General features: G+C 32.4%; 2 protein-coding genes across 2 annotated transcripts in view; both read right to left on the reverse strand.

The window, feature by feature from the left end:
- LOC143046620 (uncharacterized) overlaps positions 1-129 on the reverse strand; it is a 38692-nt gene extending 38563 nt beyond the window's left edge. Inside the window, exon 1 of the mRNA XM_076219757.1 lies at positions 21-129. Within this exon, the coding sequence (XP_076075872.1) occupies positions 21-31 (11 nt within the window). The 5' untranslated portion in view covers positions 32-129. The remainder of the gene's footprint in view (positions 1-20) is intronic.
- On the reverse strand, positions 39-19419 carry LOC143046481 (uncharacterized protein in xynA 3'region-like). The gene is made up of 7 exons (XM_076219638.1): positions 19292-19419; positions 16866-16930; positions 13991-14204; positions 11559-11851; positions 9562-9708; positions 397-603; positions 39-50 (listed from the first exon to the last, which is right to left on the reverse strand). The coding sequence occupies exons 2-7, from the start codon at positions 16890-16892 to the stop codon at positions 39-41; spliced, it is 900 nt and encodes a 299-aa protein (XP_076075753.1). The 5' UTR covers positions 16893-16930; positions 19292-19419.
- Between the last annotated feature and the right edge of the window lie 1927 nt (positions 19420-21346).

Consider the following 21346-nt stretch of genomic DNA (forward strand, 5'->3'; position numbering starts at 1 on the left):
AACTATTGTTATAACTATACCTTGCATTCATGACGGTTTTAGCCTCTAAACTGTTTGGAATTAAGTTCTCTATACCACAAAGAAGCTTTTGGTAATTTTCTGAACTTCTCTGTTCCTTTGCCAATTTTTTCTCCTGAAAATTTTAAATAAATACAGTTTCAATCAAATCGAAAATCAATAGCACAATAGGACGAACTTAATCTCCAGACCTCTTTCTAATCGCCTCTCTCTCTTTCTCCATCTCCCTCTCTCTCGATTATGCGTTTGGTCTCTCTCTCTCTTTACCGCTCTCTTTTGAATATACGTTTGGTTTCTTTCTCTCTCTCTCTCTCTCTTTCTTTCTTTCTCTCTGGAGCTTTCAATATATGCGTTGGATTTGAATTTTATAAAATTTACCTCTTTCACACTAAGCAGAAACAGCTGTTTCTCATCAAAATTTGGCCAATGTTCAGAAAGTGTTTTGCGAACATGCTGCAAGACGTCGTCTTCTTCTCCCTCGACCAAATCCCATTTGTTGCAGACAAAAATTGTTCTTGATACATCAAATTCTATAAGTTTCCCACTTTGTTTCAATTTTCGTTGTTCCTCAAAGATTGATAAAAGCTAAAAAGTAAAATCACAAAAATACTGAACTCAGAGGAAAATCAATTTGAAAAGTCCATAATCACATGGCAAAATCAAAATACAAAACGCATCAAAAACGAATGGACAAGAACTGTCATATTCCTGACTTGGTACAGGCATTTTCAAATGTAGAAAATGGTGGATTAAACCTGGTTCTATAGCGCTAACCCTCTCACTTTAATAACAGTCTCATCAAATTCCGCTACATTTACATGATGCGTTAAATAAACAGTCACAATTAATAAAATAGTCAAAATATGGGTACATCAGTCATCATCGTATAACAACTGAACAGGACACAAAAACATCTACTATCTACGAACACATGGATTGATTTGAGTGTCTGACGTCAGAAAAAATATATACGTCACATAAATTTGTCGTACAATAGTTATCAAAAGTACCAGGATTATAAACAATTTTAAAATTTACATAGGCAATGTACGCATACAGGGTTAAAAAATCAAAAGTATGTAAGAATAAATTACAGAAATAGACCAGATTCAAACCAGTCCAAAAGTTATACATAGAATTTATGAGAATCCAAAACTTTTAAAAGGGAACAATTTAACAGGACACAAAACCTATCTACGAACACATGGATTGATTTGAGTGTCTGACGTCAGAAAAATTATATACGTCACATAAATTTGTCGTTCAATGTGCATACAAACAATTTTAAAATCTATATAGACAATGTACGTATACAGGGTTAAAAAATCAAAAGTATGTAAGAATAAATTACAGAAATAGACCGAGATTCAAACTAGTCCAAAAGTTATACATAGAATTTATGAGAATCCAAAACTTTTAAAAGGAAACAATTTAACAGGACACAAAAACATCTACTGTCTAAGAACACATGGATTGATTTGAGTGTCTGACGTCAGAAAAATTACATATAATTTATGAGAATCCAAAAATTGTTAATTCCACTACGCCATTGATTGATTTTGACGTTTGTGGTTCAACATATATAGTAATTCATAATAGAAATATATCATAATGACATATTATAGACAAATATCATACTGACGGGATCTTTTAAAGTACAGAGTCACGTTATAAGCACAAAAGAAATACAAAGAGTCACATATACAAAACAAATCACCAAAAAATGAAAGCCAATACAAACACATTGACGAGATGTATAAGTACCGAGCCACGTCAAACGGATATCGCATAAAACCAATCAACAGTAAAAGTAATCTTAATAATAGAACAAAAACAAATAAAAGAACAATAAAACATGTTGTTAAGATGATACACAACATCAGTACGCAAAATCTATACATCAAGACCATCGTGTATTATTTGAGAAGTTGATACGGAATATTTATCAACAAGGTCTTGGTACCTTCCGATGAACTTTTTTAGAAAAAGGACGAGACGTTCTTTGACATACCCCTGGTTCATCAACTTTCTACTCAGACACTGATGACGTTTTACAAAGTCTGAGTAGGAGCTGCAAGCTCTTGAATATCGAATAAGTTGAGAAATATATATCCCATACGCAGGTGAAGTTGGTATATTGCTACTAAGGTGGGGGAAATTTATAATTTCGAAATTAAAATCGTCTCGTTTGTCATAGATTCTGGTACTGAGATGACTGTGTAAGTCAAATTCGAGATATAAGTCTAAAAATGAGGCGGAGGAAGCCGTGTCTGTTGTTTCTTTAATCTCGAGTTCTGGGTGATATATTAATGGAACCCAATCAGAAAAGTTCGGATTGTTTAAGGAAAGAACATCATCAATATATCTGAAAGTGAAATTAAATAATCTGGCTTCTTTGATCCTCTTGTTTTTGACAAGTGTCTGGAGGAACTCCGATTCATATGAAAATAAGAAGAGGTCGGCAAGAAGAGGCGCACAGTTTGTTCCCATAGGAATGCCGACAACTTGTTGGAAAAGTCTACCTCCAAACTCAACAAATATGTTGTCGATAAGAAACTCCAGCATACTGACTACTTGTTCTTCTGTGTAGCATGATTTACCTTTTTGTTTGTCACTATTAACGAAATATGCTTTATGAAATCCCAAAGTAATAAATTTATAGCGTATGCTACCATTTTTATGTTGAAAGGCAATGTGGATAATTTCTTTTAGGCGATTTTTCAATTTTACATGGGGAATGGTGGTATACAGGGTTGAAAAATCAAAAGTTTTGATGGAACTTATTTCAGAAAGAGACCGAGATTTGAAATTGTCTAGAAGTTCTTTAGAATAACAGAACATTCACAATTAGTGATATATTTGATTTGTGTAATTTTGAGACAAATAGTGTAGAGTATATAGAGTATGATTATACATGATTATACATGACTTACTTTCACAAAAAGGTTTAAATATATTCTATATATATTCAATTATTTTGTTCATAATATTCGAAACGACGGATACCTTCTATTTGTTATACTGTCGAAAACGGTTTTCTTTTTATTTTATTTTTTAAATCGGAAAAAACATTTTCCCGTGTAATATTCTAAGATTGATTCTAGTCGTCTTTAATCGATGTTCAATATCAATAAATAACAAATTACTGAACTTAATTAGTTACACTTATACATGTACATGTTTTGAAGGGTTATACAGTTATACATACTTTCCATATAGATTTCTTTCAACCCGAAATAGGTATCATGTATATTAAAGTTTATCTTGATAAAAAGTTAATCGAATCGATTTACATAGTAGTGTGTTATTCCTATTTATGTTAATAAATGACATGCATGTGAAGGTATGTCAAGGAGAGAGAAACCCAACGCCAAAGAAAACTGAACGACATCTAGAGGACATTATTCAATCTTCAACAATAGACAAAACAAAGAAGTACAGGCAATTCTTATTTTATTTTATTATAATTAAGACTATGTTAGATATTTTTCAACACATTTCCGAGTTTTACACCTGTAGTGAAAAATATACGCCAGAAATTGGCAGTTATGTTTTATGTTGTGTACAACTATTTTAGATCCCCGACATATACTGTATGGGCCTGTACAAATGCCGTAGTGCAGTGCTTTTTGATGGTTTATGTCTGTCATATTTGTTTTTAATAAATAAGACCGTTAACTTTCTAATTTGAATTGTTTACATTATTCATGTCATACCACATCTCCTTATTTTTATGTAATCTCTGAAATTTAAAATTGATACACAACCTGTTTAAAAAATGGACGTCGATTAGATAAACATAAAATTGGCCGTCCATTTGGATTGATATTTAATTGTGACGTCAGATTTGGACGTCGATTTGAGGAACGGACGTCGAGTATAGACCGGACGTTGATCTGAGTCTTACATATATAGAATATTGTTATAAATTCATACCCTCTGTCACCTAACAAATTGGACTTATCACCGTGTTTTTACTTATATGAACAACACGACGGGTGCCACCTGTGGAGCATGCTCTGCTTTACCTTTCAGAAGATCTGTGATGACGCCCTAGTTTTTGCTGGTGTTCAGTCTATGTTGTGTCTTATGTACTTTTGTATATCTGTTGGTCAGCCTTTTTTGACTGATGACTTTAAATGTCCCTTTTGGTTTTGTTTTGCCTTTATTCTAGGGATAACATACTGAGAATTAAAAGAATTGTGTGATTGTTTGAATATATACTTATAAACATATGTAAGACTATACATATGTATGTCCTCTTAAAAGGATTTTAATAGCATTGAACCCGAACAAAAGGTAGAAAACAGCCGAAGGCCACCATGGGTCTTAAACCCAGTGAGAAATACCGGAGACGAGTTTCAGCTGGCCCCTAAACAAGATTTTTTTGTTGAAAAAGACGCCACACTAAACTACAAAACATATAAAATTGAAAACAAAATGTATAAAAAGGTCAAAGGTTCCTGCCTTCGAAAAAGCGCAAATAAGCAGCGGGGTTTTGTCACATATCAACCCTCTCCTATATATCTGACCAATTTAGAATACACAAATTCACAGCAATGCGCAAGATAAACTCAGTTCAAAAGAAGTCCGAGTCCGATGTAAGAAAGGCATTTGAAAAGAATGTCTCACTTCCGGTAAAATCCAAAATGGCGGACATCATACTTAAATCGAAAGCTAGTATGTGAAAATGAGTTTTCATCATGCTGCTATAATATTATTTAATACAAACCTTTGTTATGTACTACTTGTGTATATATTATATAGATTTGATGTCTGTAAAACCCCCACTTCCGGTAACATCCAACATAGCGGACATTGTACTAGAATATTTTTTTAGGTAGGGTGATTGAAAGGTGTTTTAATGTATTGCTACTATCATTAAATTGTGCAGGAACTTTTCTTTGATGTTTCTAAGGGATACAGTGTATAAGACATATGTCATGTATGTCTTAAAAACCCTTACTTCCGGTAATAATCTAACAGGTGTACATAGAAATATCATTTTTTTATTTGATATATATCTTCTTTTTAAAATGTGAAAAAAGTGTTGTTTTTTTTGTGGTGGTCATTAAATTTTTGGCTTTAAGTAATCCTCTAAACCACTAATGATATTCTGTAGTTGATATTTAAACACAATGTTAACACTTCCGGTAAAAAAAATAATATGGCATCAATGTCAAAGATGAGTCCTCAATCGATATCGTCGATCTAGAGTTTTTGATAGATTGATTAAAACAGAATTAAATCACTTAAGTACTAAAACATTTAAAAAAATAACCACTATTTGGCCAAAAAAAACCATGTTAATTCCCAGTCACCACCACATGCACACGACGCAGAGCACGGGCGACTTGATTTTCCACATTAACAACAACGGCAACCTTTCTTTCATCCACAATGTGCAAGCTTCTGACAAAATGATGAGGCATCAGAAAGAGTTTTTTAAAAGTGATCCTCTTTGTTCCTTCGTCATCAATTATTGCCTGGACTGGGTAGCATAAGAGCCAATGTCAAGCTCGTCCCCTTAACACGTGTCTTAGTGTATTGTACGTTTTGCATGCTGGAAAAGACTAGACTAAGTTGAGGAACCTCAATTAGCATTCCCTTTTGCGTAAATAGTTATTTCTTGCTTTGTTTACCATGCTAACCCCATTTGATAAGTTTTTGCGATCTTACAGTAAACACCGGTCATTTAGGCGGATCAATTACCATTCTTTATGTTAAAGTCACATCTTCAAATGCCATCAATATCTCCCACGCAGTCTTTTTTTCTCCACTTTTCAAGCAAACAGAGAACCGTATCACAACCGGTAGATACATGGATCACAATATCTGTGTGTGATCACTCATTGCTAGTATATTTGAAACGCCATTGATAGATATTTATCCAAAGCTTTCCCCCTTCTTAACACAATTCATAGTCTACCCCTATGTCACGGAATAGCGAAACAGTAATGACAGCATCATCAGTAACGACTGTTCGAATAATGACTCGTTAGACCTTGTTGATAAATATTCCGTATCATCTTCACAACTAATACATGATGGTCGTATAGATTCTGCGTACTGATGTTGTTTATATATATATATATCAACGTGTTTTATTGTTCTTTCATTTGTCTTTTTTTCTATTATTAATATTACTTTTACTGTTGGATTGTTTTATGTGATGTCCATTTAACGTGGCTCGGTACTTAAAAATCCCGTCAATGTGTTTGTATTGTCTTTAATTTTTTGCTGGTGTGTTTTGTATATGAGACTTTTTGTATTTCTTTGGTTCTTATAACGTGACTCTGTACTTTAAAAGATCCCGTCAGTATGCTATTGTTCTATTTTATGTCATAATGATATATTTCTATTATGAATTACAAAATACGTTGAACCACAAACGTCAAAATTATTCAATCGCGTAGTGGAATAAACTATTTGTGGATTCTTTTAAATTCTATATAACTTTTGGACTTTTTTAAATCTCGGTCTATTTCTGAAATCAATTCTTACATACTTTTGATTTTTTAACTTTGTATGCTAACATTGCCAATGTAAAATTGTAAAATTATTTGTATATACATTGAACGACAAATATATGTGACGTATACATTTTCTGACGTCAGCCATGCGATTCAATGAATGTGTTTGTAGATAGATGTTTTTGTGTTCTGTTAAATTGTTTCTTTTAAAATTGGTACACGATGATGACTGCTTTACCCATATTTTGACTATTTTATTTATTATGTCTGTTTAGTTCACGCATCATTGTAAATTAACGGAATTTGACGAGACTGTCATCAAAGTGAGAGGGTTATCGCTATAAAACCAGGTTTAATCCACCATATTCTACATTTGAAAATGCCTGTACCAAGTCAGGAATATGACAGTTCTTTTCCATTCGGTTTTTTTATGTGTTTTGTTATTTTATTTTGCCATGTGATTATGGACTTTCCGATGAGATTTTCGTCTAAGTTCAGTATTTTTGTGATTTTACTTTTTAAGTTCGTCTTTCTCTGCATCAGACACATGCACCATGATTCTAGTGTTAGCCTTTTAATGTCAATATGGTGCTTAACTTGAAATACATCACATGGTGGTTAAGATAGAATATCCTGAACATGTGTTGCTTCAACTACCATATACATCCACTCTTGTACCAGTTTCACGTTTTTTTTTTAGGTAAGGGCATAATACCCTATCAGGATACTCGTTATGAAACACCTTGAAACTGTACCAACAGTAGATGTAGTTTCGCATGCGTACAAAGACAATACCGGTAGTTTGAAGACTGCTACAAGAAACAAGAGCTAAATTTAGGGGAAAGGGAATACATAGACGAATCCAGGTTCAAAACAAATTTCTCAAAATTGGCAAAGTTTTCTGAGAGATGACGACATTAAGAAAGCACTTTTTAGTTTTTATTCACAGGAGCTTGCTTAATAGATTTTGAGGAAAATGTAGTTGTAGCAACAAATGCTCATGATGTTCTGTGTTACCCACCACATGATGGTGTTTCAAGTTTTGCCATGTTATATACTAAAATCAAGATAGATGTGTCTGGTGCAGTGATACACAGACTGAACTGAGTCATGACTCGAACAGTCGATACTGATGTCGCTGTCATTGCTGTTTCGTTATTTTGTGACATAGGGACAAACGAACTTTGACTTGCATTTGGAAGTGTGAAAAGCTTTAGAAATACATGTATATCTATCAATGACCTTTCAAATGCACGTTTACCTGAAAGGGAACTTCGTTTTTGACATAGATTGCGTTTGAAGAAGTGACTTGATGATGTAGAATGATGATTGATTAGCCAACATCACCAGATATGGATTTGATAATGTCATTGATAAAACGATACGTGGTTTTGTAGTAAGATCGAACAAACTTGACAGATGGGGTTTACGAAGCAAGAAAACATGTTTTTAGAAGAGAAAAGACTTATTGATGCTATTTGAACGACTCTGTCTAGTTTTTTCAGCATGTAAAACGTACAATATATCATGGCGAGTGTAGATGAGTAATAAGCTTGGAATTGGTTCCTATACCTACTGGTCCAGACGCTTATGAAGTCGAAGGGAAAAATATGATCCAGTGGAACCCTTTTGGACAACTCTTTGTGAGGCCTCTTCACCTTATCAGGAGCTTGTACATTATTGATGTAAGAAACAATACCAATGTAAATGAGGAAAATCAGCTCTCCGATTGTGAATATACATGTATTTGCGGCAATAAATCAGTAATTTTAAGATGTTTTAGTACTAAAGTGATTTTATTTTACTTTAATCAATGTATCCAAAACTCTAAATCGAAGATATGGACTGAGGACTCATCATTGAACTTTACGTCATATTGGTTTTATTTACCAGACGTGTAAAACTTTGTATTTAAACATTTACTATAAAATAGAATAAGTGGTTCAGAGGATAACTTAAAGCAAAAATTTAATTACCAGCACACAAAAAACAACATTTTCTTTACATTGTGAAAAAGTTGAATATCAAAATAAAATAATGATATTTCTATGTCCGCCATTTAGAATATTACCGGAAGTAAGGGGTTTAAAGACACATATCTTATACACTGTATCCACAAGTAGCATCAAATTAAGGTTCCTGTACAATTTAATGATAGTACATGTAGCAATACGTCAAAACACATTTCAATCACCCTACCAAAAAATAAGCTTATTTTAGTACAATGTCCACCATGTTGGATTTTACCGGAAATATAGTTTTTAAAGACATCTTATCTTTATAATATATCCAAAAGTGGTACATAACAAAAAGTGAAAACACGAAAATACTGAACTCCGAGGAAAATTCAAAAAGGAAAGTCCCAAATCAAATAGCAAATTCAAATGTTCAAACACATCAAACGAATGGATAACAGCTGTCATATTCCTGACTTGGTACAGGCATTTTCTTATGTAGAAAATGGTGAATTGAACCTGGTTTTATAGCTAGCTAAACCTCTCACTTGTATGACAGTCACATCAAATTCCATTACATTGTCAACGATGCGTGAACAAAACAGACACAATACATTTGCAAAAAAGGTTTGTACCAAATATTATTATAGCAGCATGATAAAAACAACTTTTCACACACTAGCCTCTGATATTGGGCTAATTTAAGTATGATGTCCGCCATTTTGGATTTTACCGGAAGTGAGACCTTTTTTTCAAATGCCTCCCTATCTGAAATTTAAGACTAATAGTTGAGGAAGGTCTATGCCAAATTTTATGCTTGAAGCAGGATGTGCACAATTTTTCACAAAGCTGCCGTTCAAAGTTAGGGTTAAGTATCATTAAACATGTTAAATATATTAGAGGAACGAACATAACTCGTACAAGGCGAACAACAGGTTTTATAATAAAGGTGTTTATTTTCGATGCAAAGACTATATTAGTGAATGCCGTCATTTTTGTGCTATGTAAAGAATATTACCATAAACGAATCATATTATTGTACAGAATTAGGGAGTATAGCATGTATAGTGCATACAAACTGAAATATAATGTTTCTTTGTAAGAATATTTCCTACCCTGTCAGTTTCCAAGCCACCTGCATGACCAGCATCGATTATGTAAATAAAAGCAACTGCTCGCGGCAGAAATTCGAAGAGACGAGCAGTGAGTTCAGGGTTTGCCGTTGTGCCTATGCCAGGAGTGTCTACTATAACTGTGTTACCCTGAAAAGAAATTGATCATGTAATTATAAAGTAGTAAGAGAACGTTTACTCGGCGTTACATTCAAGAACATTGATTAGTAATCTATAAATCTAAAATATATAATCGAAATAAATAAATTGTTAAAGTCCGTTGTCCCGTCCGTTGTCCCGTCCGTTGTCCACAGATCAATTTTTTTTTTAGATATACTATGGCACTATATCAGAAAAACAGATCAATTATATTTTTTAAAAATATACTATGGCACTATATCAGAAAAGAAATTGTCTTTTAAATTCAGCTCAAGAAAAACATTTAATTAAATAAGGTTAAGGGGTATAATTCTAAACCATTGTAATTTTTAAAGAATTAGTTACTAGTATTCATTGTAAAGCACTTAGGGATTATTTGCATTTATATTTGTGTAATCCTATTTGTTTCTCAAGTTATGTTGATGGATGAGCGTTTGTAAACATGTGAAACCCCGTTATGTTATTTGTGGCATCTACATAAGTGTCAAAAATTTAATCGTTATACGGTAAATTCATAGCTCAGTGTTTGAGGAATTCAGTTGTGGACATTGACTGTTTGATAGTTCTATACGTGGAAATCATTCACATCGATTTTCCTGATAATTATGTTGGTTTTGCCATACATATATAACAATACGGATACTGATTTATTGATATTAGTCGGACATTTTTAGAAAATCGTATGTATATCCCCTTCAACCATCGAACTGGTTTTTAGTTATGATTTAAGTATAGCTTTGGTATATTTTGGTTCCAGTAGCCCTCCAGTGGTTGTTTATGTTTGAATATTCACGTATTGGGCCTTAACACTTAAACAAATGGATATTAATTTTCTAAAGCTAGCCATTTTCCAATTTCGAAATATCATTTAAGCTATGAATGTATCTCTCTCATGCCAAGCTCTGATTCCTCCTCTGATTTGTCTGGTTTATCAACTCTTTAACTTTAATATTACATTTTTGATTTTGATTTTTTTTAAATGGTCATCATACAAATGACATTAGCTTTATCAAACGCGTCTGGTTCTGTAACATTTAAGGGATTGCAAATTCAAATTATAGAGTGAACAAAAGCCAAGGTATTTTTAAAACATGGGGTGAATCCATTTACTTGACAAATTCAGATCATTTGATAAAAATTGTTATATTTCTGATTTGGTACAAGCATGTTCCACATATCTAGCACTCAAATCGTGTAAACTACATCACAGAGATACACTTCAATGTCTTACATTCAAAAGGCTTAATATCTTAGTACCATGTTTTGAATAGTTTCTTAATGGTTAAATTATGGTCTGTTGAATACCATTATTTGAAGACAGTTAATGTTTTCCGTACATTTATATAGGTCCCACTGTAAAAGAGGGACGAAAGATACCAGAGGGACAGTCAAACTAATATATCGAAAATAAACTGACAACGCCTGGCTAAAAATGAAAGAAGAACACATGACACAACATTTTTATCATAAAATAAAATGTGATATTTTCAGAATTGAAGATGTTTGGTTAAGAAATTTCGGTAAATGGAGGGGTCAATGTAATCTTTAACAGTTCGTATTTCTATTTGAATGTCCTTCTATTATATGCAATTATGTTAAAAGGTCTTTATGGGAAGGGTTTGCATTGTAACATATATCATGCTATTATTTTGAAAGTCAATTTGAAACTGTCTCTCGACCTAACGTGTATTATTGCGTGACAATCTTTTAAATTAGATTACAATTAATCACGACTAATGCAATACAACTACTCCATATATAGCTAACTGTCAATATGAATGCATGAACAGGAAAATTTATGAAATTTAACATTGCATTTTGTCGTCGAAAAGGCCTCTTACCTTCAGCATTGGTACTGGCACGTGTATATCAACACATTTACAGCTTATAGTTTCTTCGTTAGAACCTTTTAGGCTAACGTACTTTTTTAGTACTTTTTGAATCGTTGCGGGTTCCGGATCTGGGTAAAATAGTATTTCCTTTTTGTCGCCTTTTTCCGGAGTTATACTAATTAGTATTTCATCTGCATTTCGTATTTTAACTATGGTTGAAGTACATGCTAAAGTTGACACTGGCAAAATATCTCTTCCAATCAGTAAGTTGATAAAACCACTCTTTCCTGCTGATGTTTCTCCTGTTAAACATAAATATTACATGGCCCTGCATAATACACATGATAGAGTAAGTTAATAAAACAACATGTTAAAACATCGAATAATCGTGTTTGCATAAATACAAAGACGCATAGAAGCATGAAAATAATAAATGCTAATATATATATAAATATATGTAACCGGCATTTTTTAAATTTAGGCATTTTGTAAAATTTCTGACTTTTCCGGCACTTTCTAAAATGTCTAATCTTAACAGGCATTATACAAACTGACTAAAATTATCAAGTCATTTTGTAAAATGACTGAAATTTAAAAAAAAAAAATTCAACAAATTGCCTGTTCAGTTTCAGGCAACTTATAGAAGAAGGATATCATCAAGATGACAAAAGTAGACAAAAAACACAACATTTGGCAAAGAAATAATGCAAGGATAAAAGCGAAATGTATGTTTAATTTATTCTTTTCAAGAATTTAGTAGCAAGATCAAGAAAAACAGAAACTTCCAGAATTTGATGTTTAGAATAGTTGCTCTTATCGTTTAGTATCTTATATTTGTTACTAAGCATTCCTCAGCATTGGTAATTTCCTATATAAAAAAAAGACCTACGCATAAATTTTCGGTGTTATTTAATTGCAGAAGATATACAGAAAAGTGAAAAGTACGAAGATCAAAAAACCCAAAATCAACGTTCACCTCTTCCGGTTGTTGTATACTCAGTTGTCAAATATAGTTCCTAGATGTTTGATTTCGTTTGTGTATATAACAAAATATTTTTTCGTTCAAAATATTTCAATGCAAATTAAAATAACTAATGCGTCGGAAGAATTAATTTATTCTCCAAAAAACAGCTGGGATTAAAAACATGAAAGAGAAACAAAGATATGAAATGGAGGAAAAGTAGTTTGCTTTTAATTGAATGTTTGCTGTTTGTGTAATTTCAGTCGCGAATATATCATGCATTTTTAAGACGTGAACAATTTGGTTATAACTCGTATGAGTTTATCGTTATTTCTGCAGTGGATTGACCTAGATAAAGGACAGATTGTTGGACAGCCACTAGCACCTGAAATGTGCACTTTACTTACATGTGGAAATATATCGAATGTTCTCATTCAGCAATAATGAGAACTATACATCCACATCTAAGTAAATTCCCCTGTATTGCATGGGTTTCGCCATACAAGGTCGTGTTTTTTGTGATGCAAACGATATAAGTATCTTTATCTTCACTGCTCTCAAGGGAATTCCTTGATCTTTGAAATATAATGAATCAATGCGACAGTAGTTGATTGTGGTTAAGAACTTGAACTAGATTCTCTCAAGAAATTAATAAGTAAAACTGCTCTAGCGGTCAAAGCGTTCAATTGTTTTTTTTAACATTTCATTCTACAAAATTTTTCCAGACATTTTATAAAATGCCTAGAAAAATTAGTCACTATGTATAATGACTGAATCTTGCAGGCATTTTAGAAAATGCCTAAATTTAGAAAATGCCTGTAAAATATAGTTACATAAATATATATATATAATTCGTCTTAACATCAGCCCAATAATGTAAGATGCATTTTTTTCTTCCCTCGCCGGGATTCACACTCAGGCTACTGAGATATCGTAGCACCAAAATCGCATTGCACTATATCAGACAAGGCTATGAAATAAAAGAGCTATCATTTGCCGGGTGTTACCTTTTCTCGTCAGTTGTAATCTATCGTCGTAACGCAGAAAATGATATATAAGGCATGAAGATGGAATTATTACAGAACAGCTGCATTATCTATTGTAAAGGATCCTACATGATATGTCAAAACCAAATATCATCAAGTAATAATAAAACAACATAACGTAATATCAGAGTTCCAAAAAAGACAGCTGTGGCGTTCCATAGGATACTCTCAGTAGAAGATTTTTTGTTCAACGTCATTTGAGATAGTTAAAACCAATCATGTATTGATTTCGCTATCAATATTAAGTTGAAATGGAATAGTATGATATCTTGATTTTATTGACGTATAACGATTGAAATACAAAACATAATAATCAATGAATTTGTTATTAATGAATAACATTATTGATACCACCATGACATTACGGTGATCTACTGTAATGTTTGAAATATTTAAATCCAAGGTAATAGTTATGAGATTACAAATTCACTTACCAGCAATAATTATGGGACATTCTGCTTCTAAAAGTATCTCTTTGAAATTTGGAATTAAATTTTGAAAATCCCCAAATTCAATTTTCAGCTCATCTAGAAAGCATTGTTCACCTTGAAGTTCCTCTGTTAGTTGAAGAATATCGTTATAAACTTCAACAAGTTTGGTTTTGCGATCTAAATCAAAGTTAAGAATATCTGTCAGAACTCTTTGCCCCTGAAATTCAAATGCTTAATTGGTAATACACATACATGTAATAGTATAGAACATCATCAAAATAGTAATTATGAAAACTATGACTTGGAGTTATATAAGGAAAATGGGTTTGTTTTAATACAAATGTCGATTAACAAAAAAAACAAAAACTATACAAATTTGAAATCAATTGATTTCCCCCTCTTATACATGTACATCTATAAAATTTGTGAAAGAAAACTGATAATGTGTTTAATGAAGAGACAGCAACCTGACTAAAGAGCCTAAACAACCAGACACCACCAATGCGTCAGAAGAGATATAGTTACGAAGCTGATTTCAGGTCATTAAAGATGCCATATTGAGGTTTTAATATTGTAGGATCTTTCATCGAAAATAAACACATTTGTTCTAAAACCATGCCAGATACGGGTTATTTTCTTCTCACATGGTTTATGATGTATTAAATATAAACCTCTAACGGATTGTGCTTGATTTGCATATGATGAAGTTATAATTTTTCAATCGGTTAAAATGAGGTCTGGAAATGGCATGTCAGTAACTGCTACTTGTCCTTTTTTAATGTATGGATCATTGTCATCTTGACAAGTTTGTTACCTATTCTGACATCGGATACACTGTCTCATAGGTATTCATACCACATCTCTTTAGTTTCATATATTGTAAATGATTAGTGTCATCAAGAAGTTATTCTCATATAAAAGTGCACAGCAAACGTACCATTTTCACTTCCATCATCATTTTATAGCCATTATTCAGTTTCTTATTGTACAAGTCTGGTAGTAGCAAAGTATCTATCATCTATCTCAGAAATGGGGCGATTAATTTTGAGTAAACTATTATTTGATTTTATTAAAGACTTTGATTAAACAGGAAGTCACGTATCAGATCTCATTTTCTTGTTTCGGCGGGAAAATACATACGTTCAGGTATTTCACATCCAAAATTTTATGGAAATATTCTTTATAAAGCACAAAAATGTCAGTATTCTCCTCAGAAACTAACAAAACCTTTAAATAGACTTATTAAAAGGGGATATAGTTACGATACTGTTGTCAGGTCATTAAAGATTGCTTATTTTGGCTTTAACATTGATTCACTGATAGGGTCTTTGCATCGGAACTAAACACATTTATTTCTAAAAAAACAGTTGTTGGCATGACACGGGTTATGTTCTTCTCATATATTTTATGATAGTATGATACTAAACCCCTAACGGGAGGGATTGTACCTGATATTCATATGATGAAGACATAATCTTTCAATCAGTTTAATTGAGGTCTGGAGCTGGCATGTCAGTTAACTGCTAGTAGTCTGTTGTTATTTATGTATTATTGTCATTTTATTTATTTTCTTTTGTTACATCTTTTGACATCAGACTCGGACTTCTCTTGAACTGAATTTTAATGTGCGTATTGTTATTCTTTTACTTTTCTACATTGGCTAGAGGTATAGGGGGAGGGTTGAGATCTCATAAACATGTTTAACCCCGCCGCAATTTTGCGCCTGTCCCAAGTCAGGAGCCTCTGGCCTTTGTTAGTCTTGTATGATTTTAAATTTTAGTTTCTTGTGTATAATTCGGAGTTTAGTATGACGTCCATTATCACTGTACTATTATGCATATTTTAGGGGCCAGCTGAAGGACACCTACGGGTGCGGGAATTCTCGCTACATTGAAGACCCATTGGTTGCCTTCGGCTGTTGTTTGCTCTATGGTCGGGTGGTTGTCGCTTTGACATATTCACCATTTCCTTTCTCAATTTTATCTGTATAGAAATTAAAAAAATAAGTGTTAAGGGATTGAGTATCCCGTACTGGTATCATATTGAACAATTGACCTTTTTGAAAGTAACTACTAATTGGATGAAGGAATATTTTTGTTCTAATAGTACATCTTAAAAGAATTATCTTGTTCGTATATTATGAGTTTTAAATCCGATTTTCTGATACGAGTGTAGCGTGTCAGTACATCGGATTTTTTTAATGAGATTGCTGCTTTAGGTTTATTTTTTAAACTGTTTTTTCTGCACAAACTATGATTTTGTCAAATGGTTATTTTGCTAGATCTTCTGAACACCAAATGAGATAGCCATTATTTTCCTTAAATATCATTAGAAATTAAATCGGAAACATGTTGTGTGAGGTTATACATGTTATTGTTATGAAATGAAGCAATATTACCACTACTTTCTAGTACTATCGAGATTTTGTTGTAAAATGACTTGTGTCTTGTAAACAGGGGATCATGAATGTGTAACCAATTTCAATTTGTAATTAACAGGAAGGCAAAATATACACATTACCGGAATACAAACCGACAACGCATTTGCAAGATAAAAGAAGAAATGATCAAAAGAACAGTATACAAAACACAATTAAGAAAAATAAAGACTGCAACGTATGCCTGACCATCAAATGTACAAATGCGTTCTCTATATTACGAATACTTGTATGATGTATATATATTTTTTTGTTTTATTTTTGTCATAAAGAAATAACGATACTCTTAAAATATCAGATTTGTGGATCATTTGCAATACATTTACTTATTGTAATAACTGTGTCATCCTAATATCTCATATATTTAATATAAAAGTTTAGTGGTAAAAAATAAATTGTGCATTTTTGATTTATCAAATCATTCGCGCAGAAGATATTTACCTGTCGTGCAACATTCTCGTCACTCATATTGAGAGAGTCCCTATGACTTTCAACTGTTATTATACCTGTTCAAATAAAAGAAATGTGAAGCTAAATACACTTCCTTCATCGTGCATATGAACGAAAAAAATATGGTGATGTCATGATCAATCACAATGTGAGAAACGTTTTTTTGCTTCCAGTTATATCATAAAGTAATAATGTGATTAATATCGTTTCATGATGCTGAATGGTCCAATCAAATTAACGCACACTTCATACAGTGTGATACGAGAAATATCTCTTCCCGCAAGAAATAGATAACGGGTAACAACCATACGTAGATATAGGAAGATGTGGTATGAGTGCCAATGAGACAACTCTCCATCCAAATAACAACTCATGTGTTTACCATTCAGCCCTTGGCTAAATATTAACAATGAAAGATGTGGTATAGCCATTTATTTATGAAAATTATCGTAATGATGGTAAATTTATTATTATTGAAGTTATTCAGATGAAAAAACATACTGACATTTGAACAGTTTAAAACTCCATGCTGTTAAAACCAATTTTATGGGATATACTGTTCTTTTTAATGCAATTGTAAGTTTACAAAAAAAATCCGATCACAGTAGAGTATCATTAAACATGATATTGTAGAAAAAAAATTCTATCAAATATTAAAGAAAATCCTTCAAGATCACAAAACAAATGGTATGAGGATTTAAGTGTTAAAATTGATGATTGGGGGAAAATCTAATCAATGGCAATTCAAGCAACAAAAAACACTAAACTTCAAAATTTTCAGTTCAAGTTATTACATAGAATTGTATAAACAAACTCTTTTCTTTATGAAGGTGGTCTAAAAGAAATAGAAATGTGCACGTTTTGCATTGAAAACAAAGAAAGCTTGTTGCGTATATTTTGGGAATGTGTATACAGCAAAAAGTATTTGGAAAGCACTTCAAAATTTATTATTAAAATGTGGATTTAGACTGAAACAAATGAATTGATGTTTTTGATGGGATTGGGAAAATTTACTATGAATAGTACATATCACATTTTTAATAACTTGTTTTAATATATTTATCCTTAGGAATGATTTTTGCCCTAAGCAACCACTTATGAACATAAAAGTCCTTAGAAACCATATATTTTTTAACTAAGAAGGCAATTAATAAAAGAAAAAAGGAAAGACCATTCAATTGTTCATGAACAATTGACTTTTTAATTTTCATATCTATTTGGAATTTGTCCATAAAGCTTTGATCATGATAACTGATAAAATTGTCATTCACAACGAAAGCCGTGTTATAAATTGTGTATTACTATCATAACAATAGCGTGCACTTATTAATCCGGACATAAAATAAAATATCGATGTCATATTACTACAGTAAAGTCTTGACTTACATATAGAAATTGACAACGATAATTGACAATTTTCTATTTCTATGTAACAACATTCCAGTAGTGCCTGGGCCGAGGTATATCTATAAATTGATACCATATTCCCGGGCTAGCATTCGCCTCCGGGTGCGGGAATTTCTCGCTACATTGAAGACCTGTTGGTGACCCTCTGCTGTTGTTTTTTATTTGGTCGGGTTGTTGTCTCTTTGACACATTCCCCATTTCCATTCTCAATTTTATCTATCGTTATTTCCTTGATTGAGGGTTGTTGTTCACAAGGAATCTTTTAAACTAAGAGTTTCAATTGGTGAAGTTGAAATCATCTCTTCGTAAATTTTACGGACGCTGTCTCCAGTTGGTTTTCAATAACGGAATATCCATTTCGCAAATGATATTTGATATGTTTCTTATGTCGTATACTACAATCGCGTTTTCTATTCACGAATGTGACCGACCGAATAGGACTATTAACCGGGACAGTCAAGGTGGGTGCTACATGTTGAGAAGGATCCCTTTTTATATATCCTTTCCATGCTTTCGGACCACCGGAGATCACCCCCAGTTTTTGATGGGGTTCGTATTGATAAGTCTTTTTTTTTCTATGTTGTGACATGTTTACTACTATTTGTCTTTTTGTCCTTTCTTTTTTTAACCATGACGTTGTCAAATTATATTCGATCTATGAGTTTGAATGTCCCTTTGGTTTCCTTCGCCCCACTTTTATTAGTAATTACAAAAATCAAGGGAAAAAGTACAGATTGTGTTCATCTTAAGATTTATTTATTTCCCTGCATGTCGATATCATTTGGTTTTTAATCATATGGAAAGATTAGAGTTACATTTTCAAAACAGGTTTTTAGTTTTGGTCGTATGATAGATGAAAAAGCCAAATTGGGTATTGTTTTGGGCATTGTTGAAAGTCATACAGCGACCTATAGTTTTTTTCGGTATCATTTGGTACCTGGTAGGTTTAGCTAATTTGAAATCAAACAACACCTTCTCCTTTGTTGAATATAATGATAAAAAAAACTTACCAGTTTTGACTTTTTTGAAATTAGTATCCTTCTTCTATTGAGTGAATTGTTAACCATCATTCAATGTGATTGATAGAACGCTTTGATATCGTATTAATATAGAATGGGACGCCCGTTTTCAAAAACTGTACACTGTTCGGATAAAAGGTGACTGAGACAGTTTGTACCGTTTTTTTTTTGGTATCTTTGTATGTCGCGGGTGATAACGCAGGCTTCACCTTGAGTTTTATTATTGATTGAAATCACGATATATCATTTGTCAACATTTAAATCCAGTTACTGATAACCGAATTGATAAATCTTAATTTAAATCGTGCTACCTTTATTGGATCGAAAAATAAGTCTCCATTTATACAGTATTGATTAAAAGAAACGGAAACTGAGAAACAATGGATATGTCCTTCTACGTTTATAAACATCTATTTTCGTAATGTCCTTTTAAATGACGAATATTGTGAACTGCAGTGGGGCTATACAATGACATCAACACGTTATAAGTTCAGTGCGTACGAGGTACTTTTCGGAATTTAACTTCAGCAGGAACGCCTAAAGCCAAATATATGAAAACCAAGGATGCATACAGATAGAAACAGTTGAGGAGCTGTATGCTAACTTGACTGATAAAAAAAAATATAACGTAATTACTGTAGATATGTGTGCATATAATAGTAACCATTTTTTGAATGTTGTCTTACAACATGATTTATATTCAAAGTTTCCGTTCTTTTAGAAGTTTCCTGCACTTTTCATAAAAAAGACCACATTTTTGTTGAGTAGACTCCAATTAATCGTATATCGATATAGGAAGATGCGGAATGGGTACCGATGAGACATATGCATATGTTGTAATTTACTTAGAAATGTTGAAAAAAATGCTGTTGTTTTAGAATTCCAGCAGCGACAAGTTATACGACATCAATTAACCCATTACAGTGGTGAATCAATAATGTTGAAATATAGCACTGTTCAGTTGTTATCTGACAAAACCTGTGACAAGTGGCTACGTGACTGAATAAAAATAATTGTGCATTATCTTTAGCCTGGATTTTTAGTATTCTTATTGTCATCTGATAAAATCATATTGATTGTTAGGTGCAAATTTTACTCTTGTTTTCAAAATCTTTCTGATTGATCCCGTACTGGTTTTCTTACTACAATAAACTAACTATCAACTGAATTTAATTTTTAAAAACGTATTAACCAAAAGTATCAGTCGTACAGATATGAAAAACATATACTTGCTAAGTTGTATACTATAGTGTAACATATAAATAGAAATCAAGGTTGTCCTACTAGTGACGGAATTAACAGAAGGTAATCGGAAAATACAACCAGAATCTACATGTCTTATATTTTATTGTAAGGAACATACAGACATGATCACCAATTGCCAATTGAATGCCAAGTCAACAATATACCATAAGGCAATGATACATGTATTTGCGAGACCGTTTTATGAATTCCACTCCAACTGCTAACCAAATTGACGAACCTCGTTGTCGTCGTTGCAAGACGATATGTTGTTACAATGTTTTCGACCCGTACACCTGATACGACATAATTACCTTCAAACAAACAAATGGCCTAACTGATATCGTGAGATTGATCCAGCCATTCTACAAGCGAAAAGAAATGGTCTCCTTTATCGATCTGTCCTTTCATTTGACTGAAACATAGAGCAAAACAGCATATTTTTCTCGATATAAGAATGATAAGAAATAAAATGATGTCATTTTGTGAAGGGTACACAGTTGAAAAGACATATTTATATAAATCAACCGTCTAGACATTGTTAGGCTGTTATCTCTGCAACTGATATCACAATGATAAAACTTGACTATGGATGCAACTGATATCACAATGATAAAACTTGACTATGGATGATAACGACGTAGAGAAGGTTACAATATCACATATATTATTTACTTAAAAAGCTCAATGTACATTTTGTTGAATATTATCATTAAACGATAGGTATATGTCATACAATTTTTATCAATGCTAATGAAAGGGAGTCTTATTTACCATGTTTACTTACCAGATAAATACCGAACG

This window comes from Mytilus galloprovincialis, chromosome 9 (genome assembly GCF_965363235.1).
Source record: "Mytilus galloprovincialis chromosome 9, xbMytGall1.hap1.1, whole genome shotgun sequence".
Classification (NCBI taxonomy): domain Eukaryota; kingdom Metazoa; phylum Mollusca; class Bivalvia; order Mytilida; family Mytilidae; genus Mytilus; species Mytilus galloprovincialis.